General features: G+C 36.0%; 1 protein-coding gene across 21 annotated transcripts in view; it reads right to left on the reverse strand.

The window, feature by feature from the left end:
• The window catches only part of BCAS3 (BCAS3 microtubule associated cell migration factor), a 578553-nt gene that overhangs the window by 341825 nt on the left and 213017 nt on the right, over positions 1–23711 (reverse strand). For all 21 annotated transcript variants that reach the window (XR_008961213.1, XM_057317873.1, XM_057317874.1 and 18 more), the window contains one exon: positions 4868–5132. Coding sequence is in view for 20 of the 21 variants with exons in the window: in XM_057317873.1 (XP_057173856.1) it covers positions 4868–5132 (265 nt within the window). In the remaining variant the exon portion in view is untranslated. The remainder of the gene's footprint in view (positions 1–4867; positions 5133–23711) is intronic.

The following is a 23711-nucleotide window of genomic DNA, read 5'->3' on the forward strand; positions in this document are numbered from 1 at the left end:
CTCAAAGGCTTAGAGTCTACATTTTACCAATACGACGCGAAGTGTCAAGATACAAAATACAAACAAGGAAAAGACCCTATCTTCATGAAGATCAATCTAATGGGAGACACGGGCATGTCAATGAACAGGGAACATATTATAATATGTTAAAAGTATGTTCAGAATGCCAATATCAAGGCTGATACAGATGACACAACATCAAGAGATTTTTAAGAGAGACTTAAGAGATGAAATAATATTTTTAGCCAGATCAAAATGAAATGGGATTTTAGTAGACACTCAAGGTGGGGAGTAACAATTACTTCAAATAGAGAAAAGTATATAAATAGGAAAGGCGCCAAGAAATGAACACATGTGGAGTATTCAGGGAAGGGTACAAAAAACTAGGTATGGTGGCACAAGAAGTTAGAAATAAGGTGGGACCTTCTCTAACATTCTAAAAGAATGATTAGACACTGAAAGATTTTATTTTATTTTTTACAGTATAATAATGTAACTTTTATTAAAAAAGGCAAAAAATATATGATCATATTAGTAGATGCAAAAATAGCTTTGACAACATACATCTCCCTTTTATGATTATTATAAACAAAACAAATTTTTAAAATTCCTTTTAATAAACTCTAATAGAGGGCAAATTCTTTTTTTTTACCATCTTCTTTTTTTTTAAATAATAATTTTTTATTATGTTATGTTAGTCGCCATACAGTATATCCTTAGTTTTTGATGTAATGTTCCATGATTCATTATTTGCGTATAACACCCAGGGCACCATGCAATATGTGCCCTCCTTAATACCCATCACCAGCCTATCCCAATCCCCCGCTCCCCTCCTCCTGAAGCCCTCGACACTGAAAGATTTTAAGCAGAAAAGTGGAAGATCATATTTATGGTTAACAAAGGAAATGCTTGTGAGAAGGTTGAAGGCTATTGAAAGACAGTAAGGCTATAGAAAGATGAGGTAAGAAATGATGATCGGGTACCCTTAATCATTTTTGTGTCGAGGACTACCTGGACAGTTTGGGAAAGCCTCTGGATTCTTCTTCAGAATAATATTTACAAATGCATGGAATAAAATAAACAGAATTACAAAAAAAATTATATATATATATAGAAGCATAATCATCAATATAGTCTAAAAATTAAGTTCTGCTATGGTATTATATATAGTAAATATTTAAATCAGTAATATTATTACATAATTGCAAAGCAATGATGAGCATAATACTTCAAAATATGTTCAGTAATTCAAAACATTTCAAGATATATATTTTTCAAATATGTGATATGAAAACATGCGTTTTTATTGGTAACAATGTCACAACTACAACTAATATTACTGTCATGTGTTGTCTATATTCAAAATAAAAAGAAATGCTTAATTTTGGTTAGAGGATAGTAAACACAAAGATGAAATTTCTCCCTATGCATGTTCACATATTAAGTCAAAACCCTCAGAGAGACTAAAGTCCAGGCAACAATATAGGAAATGATAGAGATATTTAGAGAGAATATATTTCAAATAAATAAACATCCTGTGTTAAGTTAAAAAAAAAAAAAAGGCAAATAGATAAAATAATCCTAACCTAAACTGGATTGACTCCAGAGAGTAAAAAGGAAATATCCCTATATCAACTGTTATTTAACAGTTTCCTTTACTTTGCTAAAAAGAGCACAAACAACGGTAATACCGCCAAAGCATGATTCATTTTCAAGATGAATCCCTCCCTGTTCAAAGGTTTACATTGTTTTTGACCAGCATCAGACTGTTTATCCACACAAACTGTAAATACATCATTTTTAGAACTAACCAACAACAATGCCCATTTTGTTTTGACACGTAAGACACAAAAAGAACATGGAAAAAATGACCATCACTTGAATGTCTATGCTTTAAAAATGAGAAATACTATACAGAATAATGGAGTGGCATTCCAACATAATAAAATTTTAACACGTTATCAGGAGGAAAATGCCTCCTGAAATCCCTTGCTTTCGGAGGGAATGTTAAATACAGCAGGACTGTCAAACAAGATCATCTCTTTTCTTTTTTTTTTTTTTTTAAAGATTTTATTTATTTATTTGACAGAGAGAGACAGTCAGCGAGAGAGGCAACACAAGCAGGGGGAGTGGGAGAGGAAGAAGCAGGCTCATAGCGGAGGAGCCTGATGTGGGGCTCGATCCCGTAACGCCAGGATCATGCCCTGAGCCGAAGGCAGACGCTTAACCGCTGTGCCACCCAGGCGCCCCAAGATCTTCTCTTTTCTGAGATGCCTTTTGTTAGCCTCACGCAAAAAGAGGAAGAGAGCTATGAAAGCAATCAAGCTGAGAGAAAACCGTATATTTTTACTCAGAAATCGAGTATTGCTCTTCAAGTATGTGTTCTCTCACAAATGACAGATCCTTAATTGATTGGCACCTCGCACCCTTCTACAAAAATACACTGAAAGTTACTTGTTCGCGGTCATTTAATAACTGCCTTTTCCCTTGGACTAGAAGATACACGAGAGCAGAGATTACCTCCAATTTTTGTGTACATCATAACCAAAGCCTAGCACAAAATCTGGTATGTGGTAAGCTTAATAGGGAAGGAAGAACGGGAAAAAAAAAGAAGCTCAAAAGAAGACTTTCTGAATATATATAAATGTAAGGACTAAAAATCCTTCCTGATTTTTTACTATTATATCTGTTGTCTGGTCAATGTAGCTGCCCCACAGGCATTCTGAATCTTTCTCCATAAAGTGTTTAGTGAACTTTAATTGGAGAAAAATACTCAACACAAAGGGAAGGTTCTCAAAGAACCTGTACTATGAGCTAATTATACGACAAAATAGTTACACCTGAAAGTTCAAGTAATTATTTCTGAAGTAAAATTTCTTGCAAATGGCTGAAAATACAAATATCCCATAGCTTACTAAGCTTTTTTATTTTTTTTTTAATTCCAAATGCTTTTTAAAATGACTGTTTTCACCTAGGACTGATTCTAAAAGATTTTCAACCTTGAAGATCATGGGTCAATAGTTAAATTAAGTAAACATAAATAACAACTGTTCTTATAAAAATAATGGGGACAAAGCATAAGGCATCATCTAAGGAGAAAACAGAAGTCGTGAATTTTTTTGAGTTACATAATGTCTCCCCAGGATCCATTTACCTATGTATGTTTTCAGTCCATCTTAAAACTTCCTACAAAAAATACATATCTAGGATTGATTAGGTCTTACAAAAGGATATATGTTTAAGCAGAAACTAAAACAAATAAGGATGGGTATGTAGCCAAAAGTACTACAGAAGTACTCAAACAAATACTTGCATACCCATGTTCATAACAGCACCATTCAAAACAGCAAAAAGCTGGAAACAATCCAAATGTCCACCACTGGAAGAATAGATAAAATTGTGGTATATACACACAGTAGAATATTACTTGGGCATAAAAAGGAATGAAGTTCTGATAAATACTACAGTGTGGCTGTACCTCAAAAACATACTACATCATATAAGCCAGAAACAAAAGATCACATATTGTATGACTGCAGTTATATGAAATATCCAGAACAGGTAAATCCAAAGAGATGGAAAGCAGATTGGTGGTTGCTAGGGGCTGAGGTAGAAGAATATGTGGTTTTGGGGTGCTTGGGTGGCCCAGTCAGTTAAGCCTCCAACTCTTGGTCTCTGCTCAGGTCATGATCTCAGGGTCGTGAGATCAAGCCCCACGTCGGGCTCTGCACTCAATGCAGAATCTGTTTAAGATTCTCTCTCTCCCTCCTCACCATGCACATGCTTGCTCTAAGTAAGTAAATACATCTAAAAAAAAAAAAAAAAGAACACGTGGTTTTCTTCTTGGGTGAGGAAAACATTTTGCAAGTAGTTAGAAGTGGTGGTTCATTGTGAATGCACCAAATGCCATTGAATTGTTAACATCTAAATAGTTAATCTTACATTATGTAAGTTTAAGATCAACTGAATAAATAAAAATTAATTTCTGTAGTAACCATAATCTCTCTATATAAAATTCCCTATTCTTAAAAACCTAAATTGGTCATCTGTCGAGGAGAACCTGCAATGCTTTAAAAAATGTTATTTAATGTAAACAAATAATTTTTTGTCATTCCGGTGGAAATAAAAGGGTACGACCATTCTGGTATTATCTACCAAGGTCAAGATTCACATACACACACCCAGCATTTCCATGAAAAAATGAGTACACATTTGCACCAGGAAACAACTACAAAAATTGTCATTGCATCACTATATATAATAACCCAAACCACAAACCTACCAGATACATAGTAAAAAGGATAAATAAATAAATAAGTAGAAGTATATTTGTACAATAGACTATGTAAGAGCATTGGAAATACATAAAGTAAACCTACACAGAACAACGTGAATTAATCTCACAAACGTAATCCCATGGAGATGTATTTTAAAATAAAATGCAAATGCTGCTCTAAAACACATGATTCACAAGTATTCCACTCCAACAATGAATATTTCTTAATGAACTATAGTACCGACTCTGGTTAAAAACAGAGTTATCTGGGAAAAATCTGTAGGTATGTGATTTAATCTATAAACTTATAAAAATAGTCTTGAATTTCATTTCCCATACATATGACACAAAGTATGCCTTATATATTAGAAAAGTTAGCTAGCATGGCAAAGATCACCATTCCTATCTTGGCTTCAATTTATTAAATGACTTAATAAATTAAGAATGTCCCCAAATGAGCCTAAGATCTTTTCTTTGCATGAACAGATAAGGGGGGAAAATGTTTTAATTATTTTACCCCAGATCTCAAAAAGTAAGGATAGTAAGAGAAGGATGGTAGGGTTCAGTGGGGAGAGGAAAAATCAGGTTTACCGTGCAGAGGTGATCCAGAAGGGCTACTTGACAGACCCGGAACAGGGCTACAGCGACCTCCTTGCTTAGACGTCAGTTCTTGTTCAATTTCTTCCAGCCCAGCACTTTTCTGGAAACGGCTCATACGATTCACAACTCGTGGGGACATATGTGTTCGAACACAAGGCTGGCCACCATAAGGGTTGATGGGAAAAACATGGGAAGTCCCCCGGAGAGTACTGACCACAACCCAGCGACAGTCGTGGCTAAAGCAGATGTCTTGTACCTAGAAATGGATAGAGAAAAACACAAACAGGATTGAAACTATTTGGATTAATAAGTTAATTAATTGAATTTAAGTTTTTTTAAAAAGGGGAAAAAAACTATTTGGATTTATCAAATATCACAAACATATCACCAGATGTAAACAGAAACACTTGCCTTGTTACCAAATTCACCTAATATCGTTATAAATTAAAAGTTTATTCTACAGATGAGTTTCATGGCAAATATTGATCAAAACTTCCTATCAGGGGCGCCTGGGTGGCTCAGTCGTTAAGCGTCTGCCTTCGGCTCAGGGCGTGATCCCGGCATTCTGGGATTGAGCCCCACATTAGGCTCCTCCGCTATGAGCCTGCTTCTTCCTCTCCCACTCCCCCTGCTTGTGTTCCCTCTCTCGCTGGCTGTCTCTCTCTGTCAAATAAATAAATAAAATCTTTTAAAAAAAATACTTCCTATCAGGGATTTGATACATTTTAGAAGTAGAGAATTCTGGGGCACCTGGTGGCTCAATTGTTAAGCGTCTGCCTTCGGCTCAGGTCATGATCCCAGAGTCCTGGGATCAAGCCCCACACTGGGCTCCCTACTCGGCGGGAAGCCTGCTTCTCCCTCTCCTACTCCCCCTGTTTGTTCCCTGTGTCGCTATGTCTCTCTCTGTCAAATAAATAAAATCTTAAAAAAAAAAAAAAAAAGGAGAGAATTCTGTCCCTTGCAGCAGAGAGTGCCAAGTCATAATCAGGATCTAGGCAGTTTCACCCTACAGAGCTACAAAAAAATATATATGAGTCAGCTTTATTTCTCTAAATTAATTGGCCTCCTAGTAAGCATAAAATATAAAAATAAAAACAAACATTATACAGTGCAGGTGAAGTTACTATTCCAATCCTTCATTGAACATACATTCATTAGGTTCCACGATAGGCGCTAGAAATAAAGAGGTGAATAAGAAATAATCTTTGGAAAAAATTAGAGGAAGGAGCCAGGCATAGTCTCACTTTGTACACATCTGCCTGTTCTTTTCTGTGCATAAGATTTTTATAAAGAAAGAGAGAGAGAGAGAGAGAGAGAAAGAAAGAAAGAAGAAAAGGAAAAGAAAAGGAAAGGAAAGAAAAGAAAAGAAAAGAAAAGAAAAGAAAAGAAAAGAAAAGAAAAGAATCTTTGGGCTCATAGTCTAACAGGAGAAAAAGACATGTAAGAAATTTGTGAGAAATAATATATAAAAAGTGAAGTAACTGTCTTATGTACCAGACACAGCAGTAAGAAAAAGGAAGCAATATATGAAGTTTCTGTGAGAGGTAAAAAGGAGACGGTGAAGGTGGAGGTGTAGGAAGGGCCTGGATTCTGAAGCAAGTTTTGACGTAGGATATACTTACAGAGAAGCAGAGAAAGGCACTCCAATTTAGATATATTCAGATATTCTACATTAGATATAAATGCATAGATAGAAGATGGAAATGATGAGCAAGGAGCTCAGCATACCCAAAAAACCATCAGACTTGGCAAAAGCCAGAGCAAGTGGTATTTGGCTTTTATTTCTGAAAAAGTGGGGTCAAGATTTCAATTTTGGAAGGATGATTCTGGGAGTGAAATGCAGGGGAGTGGATCTGCAGTAGGGATAAGGGCAGCTGAAGGAAAATTATGAATAAGTTCCTTCAATAGTCAGGGACATAGGACTCTTAAGAAAAGTGGGATGCAGAAGAGAAAAGGTATCAAAACACCCTAATCTCTCTCTCTCTCTCTCTCTCTCACACACACACACACACACACACACACACAACTCACATAGCTATAGTGGTTGGCAAACTTTGCAGGCTATCCAGTCTCTATTTTCTGCTGTAACTACTCAACTCTTTCCTTCTAATGTGAAAATATGTAAATGAATGAGTACAACTATGTTCAAAAGAAAACTTTATAAGTGGCTGGCCACAGACTTGATTTAGGGGAAGTTAGTTACTAATTTGTATGACACTTACCAGGCGCTGAACAAAGAAGTTCCATTATTTTCAAATTAGCCAACTTAATTTATTACTTCCATCTTGATATCAGTCTAAGATAACAACTTGAGCAAAAATGTCCCCGTTTACTTTTATCCTTAAAAAAGAAAGTCAGGTAGGGGCACCTGGGTGGCGCAGTCGGTTGAGTGTCTGTTCCACTCTTGGGGTCGTGGGACCAAGCCCCATGTGGGGCTCCGTGCTGGCTTGGGATTTTCACTGCCTCTCCCTCTGCCCCTCCCTCCTGTGCGCACGTGCGCTCACTCGCTCGCTCTCTCTCATCAATATATCTTTAAAAAAAAAGAAAATGTATGTATGTATATACCCATACATATGAATCTGTGGCATATTAGCTATCGTTATAACATGAGATAAGTAAAACTCCTTTAGCAGTCAGAGAAGCCCACACTTTCCAATATATTAGATCTTCAAATAAGCCTACATTCAGATGAAAATCATGACTAATATCCAGAAATATTCCACCAACAAAAGCTATAAGCACACATCAAAGTATAAGTCTCTAAAAGAACCCAGAACCTTTGAAATAAAAAAGAAATTATAGTCGTATAGATCAAGACAAGATACTTTATTGCTAGACAAAAACTATCACTACATGGGTAAACCCAAAATTCAACCGTATGCCTGCCCATTTCAATCACTGTGATATATGCCCTAATGACACGTTAATGTTATAACGAAAGAATCTCCTGAAAGCTGACAAATTTAACTCCCAGGGATTCTAGAATTATGAATAAAAAGCCAGTCCACAAGTGTCTTACCTCTGTAGTTTGCCTACAGTAACTTCCAGCTAAACTGACTTACGGAAAAGCAAGAGAAAGGGTAAACAGCAGGGCGGAAAAAAAAAAGTGTAAATAGCAGAAGCAAGAGAAAAGAAAAACAGTTCCAGATAAGTTTAATATCACACTATCAAATGCATTAACATAAGCCAGAATCAAAGATATAAAGAAAAAACACCTGCAGACTTACTGAGTAATTTATATCCATCCACAGTGCAACCAAATCACGTTATCTAAAACCTTCTTCCAAAACACTTATAATCAAGACTGCTTCCTGGTCTGTCAGTGAAAAGAAGTTTCCTTCTTTCATTTTAAAAATACTTCTGATATGAAGTGGTGCTAACAAGGCCAGAAGACAGAATTCCACCTCAGTGCTTACTTAGAACACTGCTCTTAGAGAAGTGATTTCTGCTCTATGACCCTGAGGACACATCAGGATACTTAAATGAACAGAGAAGATATTAGCTGTCAAGAGACAGACAGAGTTTAATCCTTTAAATAACATAGAGGGTAACAAGTCACCTACTCACAAAATGCAAAATGATATAACTGTTCGTGTTATCAAACAAGTTGGGTGGTTTTTCCTACATTATTACAGACAAGAAAGACTATATATAATGGCAAACTAGAAATAGAATGATGACATCATCTGCATGATTTTTGTACCTCAATTTTGGAATGATATTTCTAGTAAAGATTTCCTCATCACAAAATAGGAAAGTTACATGGGAGGTGTATCTCTGTTTTATTGTTACAGTACTAAATATCATGGCAAATAACATTTACCAAGTACGGACCAGGCAATTGTTAGAAACAGAAATTTAAACTAAACAAGTACAGGTACCAAAAAAAGTACTATCCAAACACCTACCCTCAAATTTAGGAAGCAAGCATATTTAGATAATTGTGATTTTTAAGAACTATTTAGTATCCTGAACCCAGGAACTGACCCAATCCAAGCAGATCTGGACAGCAAAGATAGATCATATGGCTCCGACTTAGCATTTCGAATTGGTATGAAGCTGGAGCAGAAAATGAATGTGAACATGGGACAAGTACAGGTTTCTTTCAGAACAAGGGTCAGCAAACTTTTTCAGTAAGGGGCCAGAGAGTAAAATTTTAGGCTTTGCAGGCAAGAAAGCAAAACCGAGGATACGATGTAGGTACTTAGAATAACAAGAAAGAACACAAATTTCGACAAAATTTTTACTGAATAAAATGTTTTGTCATGTAAGTCTACTAATAAGAATGGAATCTTTTTTATAGGAGATGATATTTTGTTTATTTGGGGTTCGAAGCTGGCATTATTACCATCAAATAGATCCCAAGGCTTTACATGTTTACAAAAATCATTCTTGGCTCATGAGATGTACAAAAACAGAGGGCCACATATGGCCAATGGACCGCAGTTTGCTGACCCATTTTATACCACCACCATGGTAGTAAATGTAAACTTGTCAAATCATCATAAACTTCAAAGCAGAAAGGACCTCGGAAATCTAAAGTCAAAGTCAAAAACACAGTAAGACTCTCAGGTCAATATTATTCCTATGGTTTATAAGATACTCCACAGTGAAGAGAGGGAAAACTACAAAGAAAGCCTTCCCCATAAGAAGAATCCATGCAAGATATTAGTAAGGGACATGAGACCAATGAGATTATAGTTCTTTTCTAAATTCAACAGCAAGCAGACATTCTGTTTTGTCTTCAAGGGGAATATAGCAACATTCAATTCAACATTAATATATAACTATTGGAGAAAGTCATCTGAATTGAAAAAAAAATCACACATACACACATTAATCCCACAACCCAGAGATAAATATTTCAAATTATCCTGGACATCTCAATGCATAGACAGGTATGTATAGATATTTATGTGTATATTTAAGTGTGTATATATATATGTGTATGTGTGTGTGTGTATGTGTATATCTATATCACATATATACCCATGGTACCCATGAGTAGCTACTTATATATATACATTCATATATATATATATATATATATATATATATATCACATAAACACAAATATAGACACATAAAGACATGTGCATGCACATACACATATATAATTTTTCACCAGATAAGAGTAACCAATTTGAAATATAAAATAATCATTGAACTTCAATATTATAGAAGATAGTGAAAACACATGGAAACAGCACTATAAGTATAAAGCCTTTACATGTGATTACAGGCTTTCCCTACAGGTAGCATGTAATGATAAATATATCACTTATTAGCTACACAGCCATGGAAAAGTTAGTTAACAATTCTCTTCCTTACGGTTCTTCATTTGCAAAATGGGAACAATAATGCAAGTCTTATGGGATTTTAGATTTAATGAATTAACATGTAAAGCACTTAGAACACTGCTTATCACTTAATAAGCACTGGACGAAGATGTTTGCTGTAATTATCATAATTACCATAAAAATACATTCCTACTCTGTTCAAAGATCTCTGTTTTCACCGCTAACAATACAGACTAAACCACTATGATCATTCCAACAGGTTTCTACATTAGACTCCTAACTGGCTCTTACTTAAGACCACCTACAAGCAACAAAAGACAAAGTAGATAAATTGTACTTATTCAAAATTAAAAACTTTCCTGCATCAAAGAATACTATCAAAAAAATAAAAAGACAACCACAGACTATGAGAAAATATTTCCAAATAATACGTTTGATAAGGGTCCAGCATGTATAATACTTAAATAAGTCTTTCAACTCAACAACATAAAGACAAATAATTCAATTAAAAATAAGCAAAAACAAACTGATTTTTTTTCCAAAGAAGATACAGAAATGGCCAAAAAGCACATGAAAAGATGTTCAACATCTTTAGTCACTAGGGAAATGTAAATAAAAAACACAATGAGATACGACTTCATACTGAAAAGAATGATTATTGGAAAAAAAAAGACAGATAAAGTAAGTGTTGATAAGGATGTGGAGAAACGTGAACCCTCATACCTTGCTGGGAAAAAGGAAAATGGTGTAGCCACTCGGAATTTCTCTAAAAGCTAAACACATACTTTCATCCTTAGATATCCAAGAGAACTGAAAACATGTTCAAACAGAAATCTACATACTAATGTTCATAGCAGTATTCCTTAGAGTTCAAAAGTGGAAACAACCCAAATATCTATCAACTAATAAATGGAAAGAATGTGATCTATACATACAAGGAAATATTATTCAGCTACAAAAGTTCTGATACATGCTACAACATGAATGAACTTTGAAAACACTGTGTAAAATGAAAGAAGACAGACAGAAAAGGCTACCTGTTATCTGATTCCATTTATATGAAATGGACAAAATAAGCAGGTCCACAGAGACAGAAAATAGGTTAACAATTGCCAAGGGCCAGGGAGAAGGGGAAGGGGAGTAGCTGCTCATGGGTACCAGGTTTCTTTCTGGGGGGATGAAAATGTTCTGGAATAAAATAAAATGGTGATTGGTATACAAGTATACAAGTCTGTATACTAAAAACCACAAAATTTTACACTTTAAAAGGGTGAACTTTGTGTATGTGAATTATGTCTCAATAAAGCTGTTATTTTAAAAAGCTGTTATTTAAAAAAATGAAAGAACTAGTTCGCTGAAAGTTAAGTTCTATAGCCTCTTTTTATAGTCTGTGGTTTCATTTAACTGTCCTTTAGTTCTTTGACATTGCGCTATTGTTCTAGGCTCGAAAGAAGATAAGCAACTGCTAAGAAGCCTAAGCTAGCATTTTATCTATGCCCATCTTGGCTCACTTCACATCTAAGGTTAGGGTAAATGAGAGACTACAGTATAATATGGAAACACTATAACCAGATGTTCTTATGATTAAGTTTCCCTCCATTCAGCAAAGAAGTGTGGCATAAAATGATAGAAAAAAAATCCAGCAGAGTACCTAAAGTAGTAGGGGGCTCCCCATTAGACATTCACTGTAATCAATTTAGAGCTTTTAAGTATACAAATGTCAGGACTCTTAACTAATGGAATATGAATTTCAGAAATACAGACTGCTTAATTAAATGTTTTGCAAATTTATATTAGGTTATATAATTTATTGTTCATTAAATGGTTCCTGTATTATTTGGAATACTAATAACATCTCACGCTTGTTTTTTATTGTGATAATATAAAATTTGGCTATCAGAAACCATTAGGCCTCTAGAAAGCTAATTTATTTGTTCCTTAAAATATAATGTAGCTATAGTCCAATAATTCTTATAAAAATATTTTTTGACAAACTGAATTATCCTTTTTTAAGTATTTTGTTGATTTTATAATTCAAAACAACAATATTTGGAGCAACCAAATCTAATACAGCAGGCATACACTCACACAGAACAATTATGCCCATTTTATCAAAACCTAAAAAAACCCCACCCCAAACATATATTTAATTCACAAAACAGGTTGAATTCAAATTACATATGACACAAGAGTATTGGAGCACTAGAATTAAGTGGTACCCCATTTAAGCATGTAAGATATAGAAATCGGTATTTCACAGGGCTCTAATTTATGCCACAAATTCATCATCAAAACCCAGTTAACTAATAACAGCAATAAAAGTATAGGGTTATTATTTTTTTCTTTTGAGAGGGAAAGGCGGAGGCAGAGGTAGAGGAAGAGGGAGAATCCCAAGCAGGCTCCATGCCCAGCACAGAGCCCAATGCAGGGCTCAATCTCACAACCCCCGAGATCATGACCTGAGCCAAAATCAAGAGTCAGACACTTAACCAACTGAGCCACCGAGGAGCCCCAAAGTATAGGGCTATTTTAACAATCTAAAATCTAAAGCGAAGTTCCTCAAACTTTAGTGTGATAAGCACCTAAGTTACTTGTAGGAAGTGCAAATAAGTTGGTCCCATCTTCAGGATTATAATTCTGTAGGTATTGGGAGGTGGGAGAGACATGACCAAGAAATTTGCAGTTTCGGAACCCTCAGATAACGACTCTGACACTGACCTAGAGTCTGTAATACAGAGCCAGAAAATAAAGTGACCAAAAACAGCAGTCCCCCTAATTTTGTGCCAAATGTTAGAAAGCATAAAAAGATATTTTTTAAAAAATAAAGTAATAGCAATGATTGCCTAGGGCAAGAGTGAGGCAGAAGATTGAGAAAAGCTGTAGGAAGTTTTCTGGGATGATGAAAACATTGTGTAGCTTGATTGTAGTGATGGTCATATGGACGTGACTAGTAGACAGCAAATCAAATACCATCTCCAACCTTCCCTCCCTCACTTGACACTACAGGTGCTTCATATGTACCAGCCCAGCCTCTCCAACAGGAAGTGCTGACACAGCTATGATCAGGCAGGCAGACGCAGGATGCTAGTGCAGGATTCTGGGAAAGTATTCGCTTCCTGATATAAGAAATTAACATCACTGAGGCTGTCCATACTCCCCATCTCAGTGCCTTGAATTCAGAAATGATGCCCTCAAGAATGGCAATTATATAAAGTCATCACAAGGGAAAGAACAAAAAAGTCACAAAGACATTGTCGAACAACTGTACCAAACCAGCAACAGCCTTCTTACAATGTGACAAAAATAAACCCTGATTTTTTAAAACCATCATTAAACGTTATTTTCTTTCTATAGCCAAACATACGCCTAATGATTCAGATACCAATTTGCTTTCCAATTCTCTTTAAAAAATAAAAAAAAAAAGGAAAGAAAACCCAAAAGCAGACAGTACTTGGACAGAAAGTCTACAATCCAAGAGTATTACAGTTTCAGAAGTCTATAAGAATGGCAACCAAAGCCATAAAGACAAGTCCCATATAGCAAAAACTAGTTGAGGTCCAAGCCCTCAGATGATGTTATATTTAATAAAAACTCACAGGAAAATATATAAAAGAAGCTATTTGCTTAAGAATATACAGTTCTAGAGACATTCCCAACACAACATTTCAATAATTTTTATTCTTCAAAATTGATAGCGATACTTTCATTTAAAATGCTGTAATTCTGACTATCATGACAAGGTTAATGGCAATAAAAGTTTGCCTGGGAATAAGTTGCTCAGAATGGAAATACGTTAAAGACGGATAATCCACACATACCCTCTAGCCTATCTGCCCACTCCCTCCCCCTATGAATGCTTCATAATCATTCAGTCAGTAAATATTTATGGAAAGCCTATTACACATTTTACATGCTTCTAAGTGCCAAAAATTGAAAAATGCACTAATGCTAATAAGCAGCATGCAATTATCATCTGAACCAGCAACTACACTCTTGGGCATCTACGTCAAAGAAATGAAAACTATGTTCACATAACATATTCATAATAGCCCCAAACTGTAAACGGTCCAGGTGAATGTGTGAATGACCTGTGTGAGTTAGGTCTACTTGTAAAAGGGCAATGTGAGGGAACTCGTTGTTCAGTATATCCTAATGGGCACACAAACCTACACAGGTGATTAAATTGTATAGACCTAAACACACACATACATATTTCCACACAAATGCACAAATGCACAAATGAGTATAAGTAAATCTAGTGAAATCTGAAAAAGATCAGGGATTATACCAATGTCAATATTCTGGTTGTGATATACTCTAGTTTTGCAAAATGTTACCCATTGAGATAAACTGGGTCAAGCGTACACAAGATCTCTTAGTACTACTTCTTACAAGTCCATAGGAATCTACAATTATTTCAATAAAAATCTGAACTAAAAAGTGAATATGATGCCTCACACACACCACAGAGCCAACCATGCTAATATGGCTGGCTCCTGCTGCCAACTGGACTTGAGGGGTAACAAGGATGAGGGGTATCCAAAATGCCAGAGACTGCAGGGGTCAAACTCAGCAGTGTTGAGAGTGTAGGCAGAAAACAAAGGGGTGGTGATGACTGGACACTCCCTGGATGCTGGCAAGTAGCACTACTGCCCACGGGGAAATAAGTGGCACCCACCCTGGGGAACAATCATTTGGCCAAGTGAGAGAAAGGCCAACACTCCTGGCTGCCCCCAGAGTATCTGCAGGCCAGCCGCCCCTGCCAACAAGATGGAGGATAATGTGACCTCCTGGCAGCCGTCCCTGGAACAACAGACATGTGCACATTAAATACATTAGTCCATATTCTCCTGTAGGCAAAAGTAGTCCATGTCCTTGTTGGGGGCGGGGGGCACAGAATACCCTGGAAGGACGTGTAAGCAAAGTCTGCAGTAGGGAGGAGAAGCTAACGTGACCGGATAGGAGGACTACTGCTGTGCTTCTGTTGATGAATGTGTAACTGGTATTAAGAGCTTAATTGACTGCACTTACATGCTCGTAAGTGTCAGAGAGTATATCCTCTGCCGTACAGACTGAAATGATAATGGGGAAGCGCACAAGAGGCCACCTACTAGGCTTCCACCCACTAGGCTTCCAGTTCCTTCCCATGTTATTCAACAGAAACAACAGAATCCCAGTAGGAAAAAGTTAGGTAAGGACTTAAAAGCTGCTGAAGTATTCAGGTGTTATCCCAGTACAACATCGCCACCTGCCTGATCCAGCAACCAAATACACTCCCTTTTTCAGATGGTGGCTACTAACACGCTATTAAGTTCTTATAAATGAACAACTGACCTATGAGGCCTTGCGATTTTCCAGAGAAACACTGGGTTGGGTCAACTCAACTTTGATGATGGACATGGTGGTAAGGGCCTAACAGAGCTTGCTAGCCAAATGGAAATGGTATGTTCCAGATTATGTTCCAGCCTGGCCCTAGAAGCGTCTTGTTTTTACAGCTCCTTTAACAGGTACTCCACTGCCTAAAGCAATGCCACTGGTTCAATAGACCCTTGGTTCACAGAACTTCCTCTAAACGCCTGCGCCTGATCCCCTGACGGCTCAACTAAGATGAAGCCTGCTGGTGTCCACTAGCCTGTGGCAGCTGTACAACCCCCACAAAAACTCTGCTGGGACAAATGAAGTGAAGTAAAGCTGATCGGCATAGTAGGATAATGGAAAGCTGTCACTTCTGTTTTAATTGACGGGTCACTATAGCTATGGGCCCATCACATCCACCTGTTGATGTATTGTCTATGATGTTTCTGTACTATGATGGCAAAGGTGAGTACAGAGAATATATACAATGCAGAGTTTAAATTTTTACTACTGGCCCTTCACAGAAAAAGTTTGCTGACCCTGCTTCAAACAATACTGCTGACACTTAGGTAGCTGCCGATGGCCTGGCCAAACCTAGTGTGGTTTGCCGTGAGGAAGACTACATACTGGCAGATAGCAGATGTCCCTTCTTTTAGGGCTAGGAGCTGCACAAACAAATCACGGCTAGTAACTGAACAATGTGGGTCACTCCCACCCAAGGTAAGATTCCATCCGCGATGGGAAGGACTAGAATCAAGCTGCTCATCAAGCCTGTACTGCCCTGCTCTGCACAGTGATTCCCAACTAAATTTTACATCAATAATAAATGGTTGTCCGGGGTTTACATCCCATCTATTATCCACTGTTTCATAACTACTCAAAATATATGTGATGTCATAGTTGAAAAGCATAAATATACTGAAGGTGTGTTATAGTGTAGTATAACATACTATTATATAATATACTATATATATAATATACAGTATATACATAAATATACTGTAGATTAGTTGCTTACCTATTAAGACAATATGGTTGATATGGTTCTCAGATATTTGACCTCTTTCACCCTATTTATTCTATCAAATATTGAGAAAGTATTGTTAAACTCAGTTTTGGGTGAATACATATTTAAAGCTTCCTGATAATTTGACTCTTGAACATTATGGATACCTCTAGAAATAGGCTTTGTCTTAACTATTCTACTTAATATTAATATGGCCAAATTTCAACATTATTGTATTTATTGTTTGCATGATATATCTTTTAGCATGCTTTTACTATCATTATATTAATGTCTCTACATGCAAAGTGAATCTCTAAATAGGTAACTCCTTTAGATTGGAATACATTAATATTTAATATAATTATTATACTATGGTTGAATTTTGATGTACTATTTAATATTTGGTTTTTGTTTATCCTGTTTCTTGTGCCTCTGTTCCTCCTGGTCTGTCTACTTTTATTTATTTGTTTGTTTTTAGATTTTATTTATTTATTTATTTGAGAGAGAGATAGAGATAGAGCACAAGCAGGGGAGAGAGGGAGATACAGGCTCCCCGCTGAGCAGGGAGCCCACACAGAGCTGGATCCCAGGACCCTGGGATCATAACCTGAGCCAAAGGCAGACGCTTAACCAACTGAGCCATCCAGGCACCCGTCTGCCTACTTTTAAATTAAGTGAACATTTTTTAGAAATCCATGTTAACTGAATTATTGTCTTTTTAGGTACAGCATGTTGAGCTCCATATAACTGCTCCCACCTCAGCACTATAGGTCCATTATGCTATATTTATCATAGGTATTACATGTACACACAATACAGTCCCCAGAAAATAACATTAACATTTCTTATACATAAATATTACAATTTTAACATTCCTATATATTTTTAAATAAAAATAAAGCGGGGGGCGGGTAACTGGGTGATGGGCATTAAGGAGGGCACATGATGTGAGGAGCACTGGGTGTTAAATGTAACTGATGAATTACTGAACTCTACATCTGAAACTAATGATGTATTATATGTTGGCTAATTGAATTTAAGTTTTAAAAAAGAAAAAAAAAGTTTTAAAAGGGAAAAACCATCCTTTCCAATTAGAAATTGACCATTTCTCAGATATTTCATTATTTCTACAAGATCCAAGTTTGTTCTGGTATCATCTCCCTTTAGCATAATTTTTACTGTGAATGCATTGGCCTCATTCTTGAATGATACTATTGCTGGATGGAGAATTTTTGATCACCTGTATTTTTTTCCTTCCAGTCTTCAATTCCATTGCCTCTGGAATTCCATGGTTCCTGATGAGAAGTCACTAGTTTGTTGAGATGTTATTTCCCTGAATACAATATGTTATTTTCCTCTGGCTATGTTCAAGATTTGCTCTTTACTTTGGTTTTCAGAAAGTTGACTATGATGCTCTTAAACTGGGGTTTTGTCATATTCAATCCGATTTGGTGTTTGCTAGTCTCTTTGAAGATTTAAATTGCATCTTTCAACAAATTTGGGGGGCTTTCCATCTTATTTCTTTCTGTATTTTTTTCTGCCTCATTTTCTTTACATCCTCCCTTTCCACACAGATCAAGGTGAATTTTGCCCCAGGATGGATCATACGCAGAGTCTCAATCATACCTGACTTGGATGATTTAGATGATGAGACTGGAGCTTTTGGGCTGATGATATTATAAGAGATTTTAGACTTAGAGTAGATGCTGCCATGCACTGAGACTTTTAGGGATGTTGGTATGGGGTAAATGTATTTTGCACATGGGATGATCCTGAATTTGAGGGATCAGAAGGCAGACCATAGTGAGGTAAACAGTGGTTCAAAAAAAGACATATTCCAATCCTAATCCCTGGAACCTGTATATAGTATGTTATAGACCCAAAGAGTGACCATAATCTTATATGCCAAAATGTGATTGATGTATAGATCTTGAGAGTTCATCTTGGATTATAGGTGTAGGTACTAAATGTATTCACATATATCCTACAAGATACGCAGAAGAGGAGAAGAGAAGGAGGAAATAGGACCACAGAGGCAAAGGCTGGAGTGATATAGATGACTGTAGGGCAAGGAATGCTAACAGTCACTGGAAGCTGAAGAAGGCAAAGAATAGATTCTGCTTAGAGGTTCTATAAGGAGTGTGGCCTTGCCAACACTTTGATTTTGGACTTTTGGCCTCCAGGACTGTGGGAGAATCAATTTCTGTTATCTTAAGCCCCCGGTTTCATGGTAATTTGTTATGACAACCATAGGAAAGAAATATACAGTAAATGAGGATATCCAGAACACTGTGAATTCCATGTTGTGGACTGCCCAGGACTAGGGTTGCTGGGTGGCATGGTAAGTGTATGTTAAGATTTTAAGAAACTTCTAAACTATTTTCTGGAGTGGCTATACTATTTCATATTCCCAACAGCAATGTATGAGTATCCAGGTCCTCCAACTCACTGACTTTTGAGAGTTCCTTAAAAGGTGTGGTAGATACAAGACATTTTGTGCCTTTTCATTCTATTACCAATGTTTCTCAAAGGGCAGATAAGTTTTGTTTCAATGAACTCTAATTTATCAGTCTTACTTTCATGGATTTTGCTATTCGAGTCATCTATGAGAAATCTGTGTCTAACCCAAGTCACAAAAGGTTTCTCCTATGTTTTCTTCTAAACGCTTTATAATAGTAGGTTTTACATTTAAATCTGTGATCCAATTTGAGTTCATTTTTGTATATGGGATGAGGTATGAATTGATGCTCTCTCTCTCTCTCTTTTTTTTTTTTTACATAAATACCCACGTGGTCCATCACAATTTGTTGAAAAGACTAGCCTTTCTCATTTTGCACCTTTGCCAAAATCAATTGTCCATATCTATGGGAATGCTCCTGGGTTCCCTATCGATCACTGTAGCTTTAGTAAGTCTTGATATCAGGTAGTAATATCCCTCCAAATTTGCTTTTCCTTTTCTGCGTTATTTTGCCATTATAAGCCCTATGTATTTACATATGAATTTTAGAAGTAGCTTGTAAATTTCTACCCCTCCCCAATCCTGCTGGCTTTGTTTATTTGTTTGTTTTTTATCCTGCTGAGCTTTTGATGGGGATTGCATTGAATATACAGATCAATTTGGAGAGAAGTGACATCCTAGCAATATTAAGCATTTCAACCCCAAAACATGGTTTAACTCTCCGTTTATTTACATCCTTACTCTCAGCAATATTTTATAGTTTTAAGGGTACATGTCTAACATACGATAAGTACACATTACACACTATTTGTTACCTTTAACTCTTTTTTAAATTATCGATTACTTATTATTTGTTCCTAGTATATAGAGGTGCAATTAACTTCCATATACTGATCTAATAATACCCTGAAATCTAATTAAAATCACTTATTCTAACTATTTTTGTAGAATCCATTAGATTTTCTACACAATCATATCATCTTTAAATAAATATAGTTTTACTTTCTTCCTTTCTGATACGATGATCGTTCTTTCCGTGGTCTCAGATTTCCTCTGCAGATCTCAGGAGGTTCTCTCTTTGCAGCTTTTATCTCCCTAGCACTCTTGTCCTGAGAACTCTATGATCTTCACCTCTCAGTACTCTTAGCAATACCTCATCAACAGAGGGACTCTATCTGGCTCCACTTGGGCTTCCCCTTCCTGCATCACAAGGTAGAAACTCTGTCAAGGCAGTAAGCTGGGGCAGTCATAGGGTTTTTCTCATTTGCTTCCTATCTCTCAAGGATCACCATCCTTCATGGCCTTATGTACTATGTCTAGAAAAATACTGTTTGTTTGTTCATTGTTTCAGGTAGGAAGGTAAAGCCAGTCCCTCTTACTCTAGGTTATTGATGCTGATTTGAGTGTTACTAGTTGTATCCATAAGACGAGGAGAGCTTAGCAACCTCCTACTCTACCCTTTTCCCCCCAACCTCTTCCTCTTACTCTACAGTGACCCAAAGTAAAGATTCTCATATTAACTCTTTGTCATTTAGTGTGCCAGGTGTTTTACTAAGTACAGTAAGACACATTTTACATACATTATTTCTACAATTCCTGAAATAAACACTACGAAATAGTCTTTGGCCCCATTTTACAGATGAGTAAATTGAAGCTTAAGGAAAGTAGAAAATTTATCCTTGGTAATAGAATTACTAAGCAGCATCCAAGTATATATGGAAGTTGGGGATGGGGAATGGGGAGCAATTGCTAATCAGCAAAAAGTTCATTATAAAAATTTTCTAGAAGTAGATATTGGTGATGGTTGCATAGCTCTGTGAATATACTAAAAAAAAACCACTGAAATGCACATTTTTAAAAAATGAATTTTGTATTCTAAGCATTATATCTCAATAAAACTAACATTTGGGGGGAGGGAATTGACAAAAATCAAGAGCATAGGGTTATACATAGGATTGCTAGGTTTAGCAAATAAAAATAGAGTCCTGTCAAATTTGAATTTCAGTATAAACCTAAGTAGGCAATATCTGGACATATTTATACAAAAATTACCTGTTTTTACTTGAACTGACCATTAAATACTATCAATTAACAGTACTAAATGGCTAGATTCTTTTGCCATTGAGATTAAACCTATAATCTTACCATTTTATAGGACTATTCCAATAAAAGTAACACTTATCTGATGTGCAAATATTTCCAAAGCAAGTTGACCATTTACTAAAATTAGCATGTTAAGTACTAAAATAAATTGTATCTGCTTGAGTAAGACATTATGGAACATTACAGAAGTATATCAACAAAATTGTAAGTTTTCACCATATATATATATGGTGAAATATATATTCCTGTTGAAAGCTAGGACTATCTTTCTAACTACATATGTGCCTTATGAGGAAAATTACTGTCAGATGCAGAGGATATCCCAAGTCATAGATCACAAAACAATTTAATTCAACATAATTAGATCCACATACTTGAGTTTTTCTCCTTGCCTGATTAAAGTACCCTCAGAGTTTTTGGAAGAATCCAGAATGACATGATTTTAAAGTACTCAAAGACAGTTAGATAGAGCATATGCCATATAGATTTCATAATCAGTGATACATTTTTTATATTATTTCAAAGTAATTTTCAGTAGAAGCTTACAGAAATTAATTTTATGGTCATTACTTGAGTTTCCTTAGATCTTAATATTTGGTGTTTAGAAACTCCCAATATCCTAAATTACAGAGTGTGTCATCTCTACTTCCAGGTCGGATGTATAGGAAATTAAATGATAAATAATGCTAATGCAAATGAGTTACCAAAAATAGGTGTAAGCAAAAAAAAAAAAAAAAGTATAAATATTTAAAATACTAAAACTCTAGGAGGTTATAGCTGAAGTAGGGCATACCAGGGACTGGTGAGGACAGAACAGGTATTATAAAAACAGAGTTAAGAAATAAAATGTGGGGGTGCCAGGGTGGCACAGTCGGTTAAACGTTTGACTCTTAGTTTTGGCTCAGGTCATGATCTCAGGGTCATGAGATCCAGCCTCATGTCAGGCTCTGCTCTCAGCACAGAGACTGCTTTGAGTTTCCCCCTCCCTCTCTCTCTGCTCCTCCCCAACCTCCCCCAACTCTCAAATAAATATATCTTAAAAAAAAAAAAGAAAATGTGCCAGCAGCACAGTGAAATATTGAATCTTCACCTAAAATGGTCATCTAATTGGAAACTTCCATACAAAAGAAACAAAAACAAACTGTAACTAAAATAAGAATAAGCAGGTATAGTTGTGCCACAAGGTAAGGACGTTGTAGAGAAAAATGGAGATATGTCAAAGGACACAGATGTCAAGTTGACAGGTGCCACTGGCCAAATCTGGGATATTCTGAGCATTAAAATAAATAGTTATTGAATGAATACAACCCACTGAATAAAATAGGAATCTATTAACCAAATGATATATATAAATAAAAGAAGTGTTACAAATTTGGGTAGAAAAAAAGGATATTTGCATAATTTAAAATGACTTCTACCCAGGGCACAGAACGAAAGCAGTAGAGCAAAAATGCCCCTCTCCTAAACTATCCTTAAAAGAGATAAATTTTCATACTTTAAAAGCTGCTGCCTGAGAGTTCAGCTTCCAATCAGCATCCATCTAGATGCTGAGATCCACACATTAACAAAATGAAGGATAAAAATCACACGACCATCCCAAAAGCTATGCTTTAAAAAAGCATTTTAAAATATTCAACATCCATTCATGATTAAAACTCTCAACAAAATGAAATATAAAGGAAATGTACCTCAACATAATAAAGGCCATCTATGGTAAGCCCACACTTAACATTACACTCAACAGTGACGAGCTGAAAGCTTTTCCTTTAAGATCAAGAACAAAACAAGGATGCCCATTCCCACCAATTTTTCAAAAATGCTACTGGAAGTCCTAGTCAGAGAAATTAGGTGAGAAAAATAAATAAAGAAATCAGTCAATATGATATAACACATCAACAAGAGAAAGAATAAAAACCCTATGATCGCATGGAACACTACATCAAAAACTAATGATATACTGTATGGTGACTAACATAACATAATAAAAAATTTTTAAAAAACCATATGATCATTTCAATAGAGAAAAAGCATTTGATAAAGTAAAACATCCATTCATGATAAAAACCCTTTGCAAAGTAGGTTCGGAGGGAATATACCTCAGTATAATAAAGGACGTATATGGAAAACCCACAGCTAACATCATACTCAATGGGGAAAAACTAAAAGCTTTCCCCCTACGATCAGGAACAAGTTAGGGATGCCCACTCTCACCACTTTTATTCAACATGGTACTGGATGTCCTAGCCACAGCAATCAGATGATAAAAAAGAATAAAAGGCATCCATATTGGTAAGGAAGAAATAAAACTTTCCAAATTTGAAGATGACATGATACTATATAGAGAGAACCCAAAAGACACCACCAAAAAAACTACTAGAATTAATAAATGGATTCAGTGAGGTCGCAGGATACAAAAATCAATGTACAGAAATCCATCGCATTTCTATTCACTAATAATGAAGCAAGAGAAAGAAAAATTAAGAAAGCAATACTGTTTACAATTGCAACAAAAATAATAAGATGCCTAAGAATAAACCTAACCAAGGAAGCGAAAGACCTGTACTCTGAAAACTATAAAACACCAATTAAAGAAACTGAAGACGACAAAAACAA

This window comes from Ursus arctos, unplaced genomic scaffold (genome assembly GCF_023065955.2).
Source record: "Ursus arctos isolate Adak ecotype North America unplaced genomic scaffold, UrsArc2.0 scaffold_24, whole genome shotgun sequence".
Lineage (NCBI taxonomy): Eukaryota > Metazoa > Chordata > Mammalia > Carnivora > Ursidae > Ursus > Ursus arctos.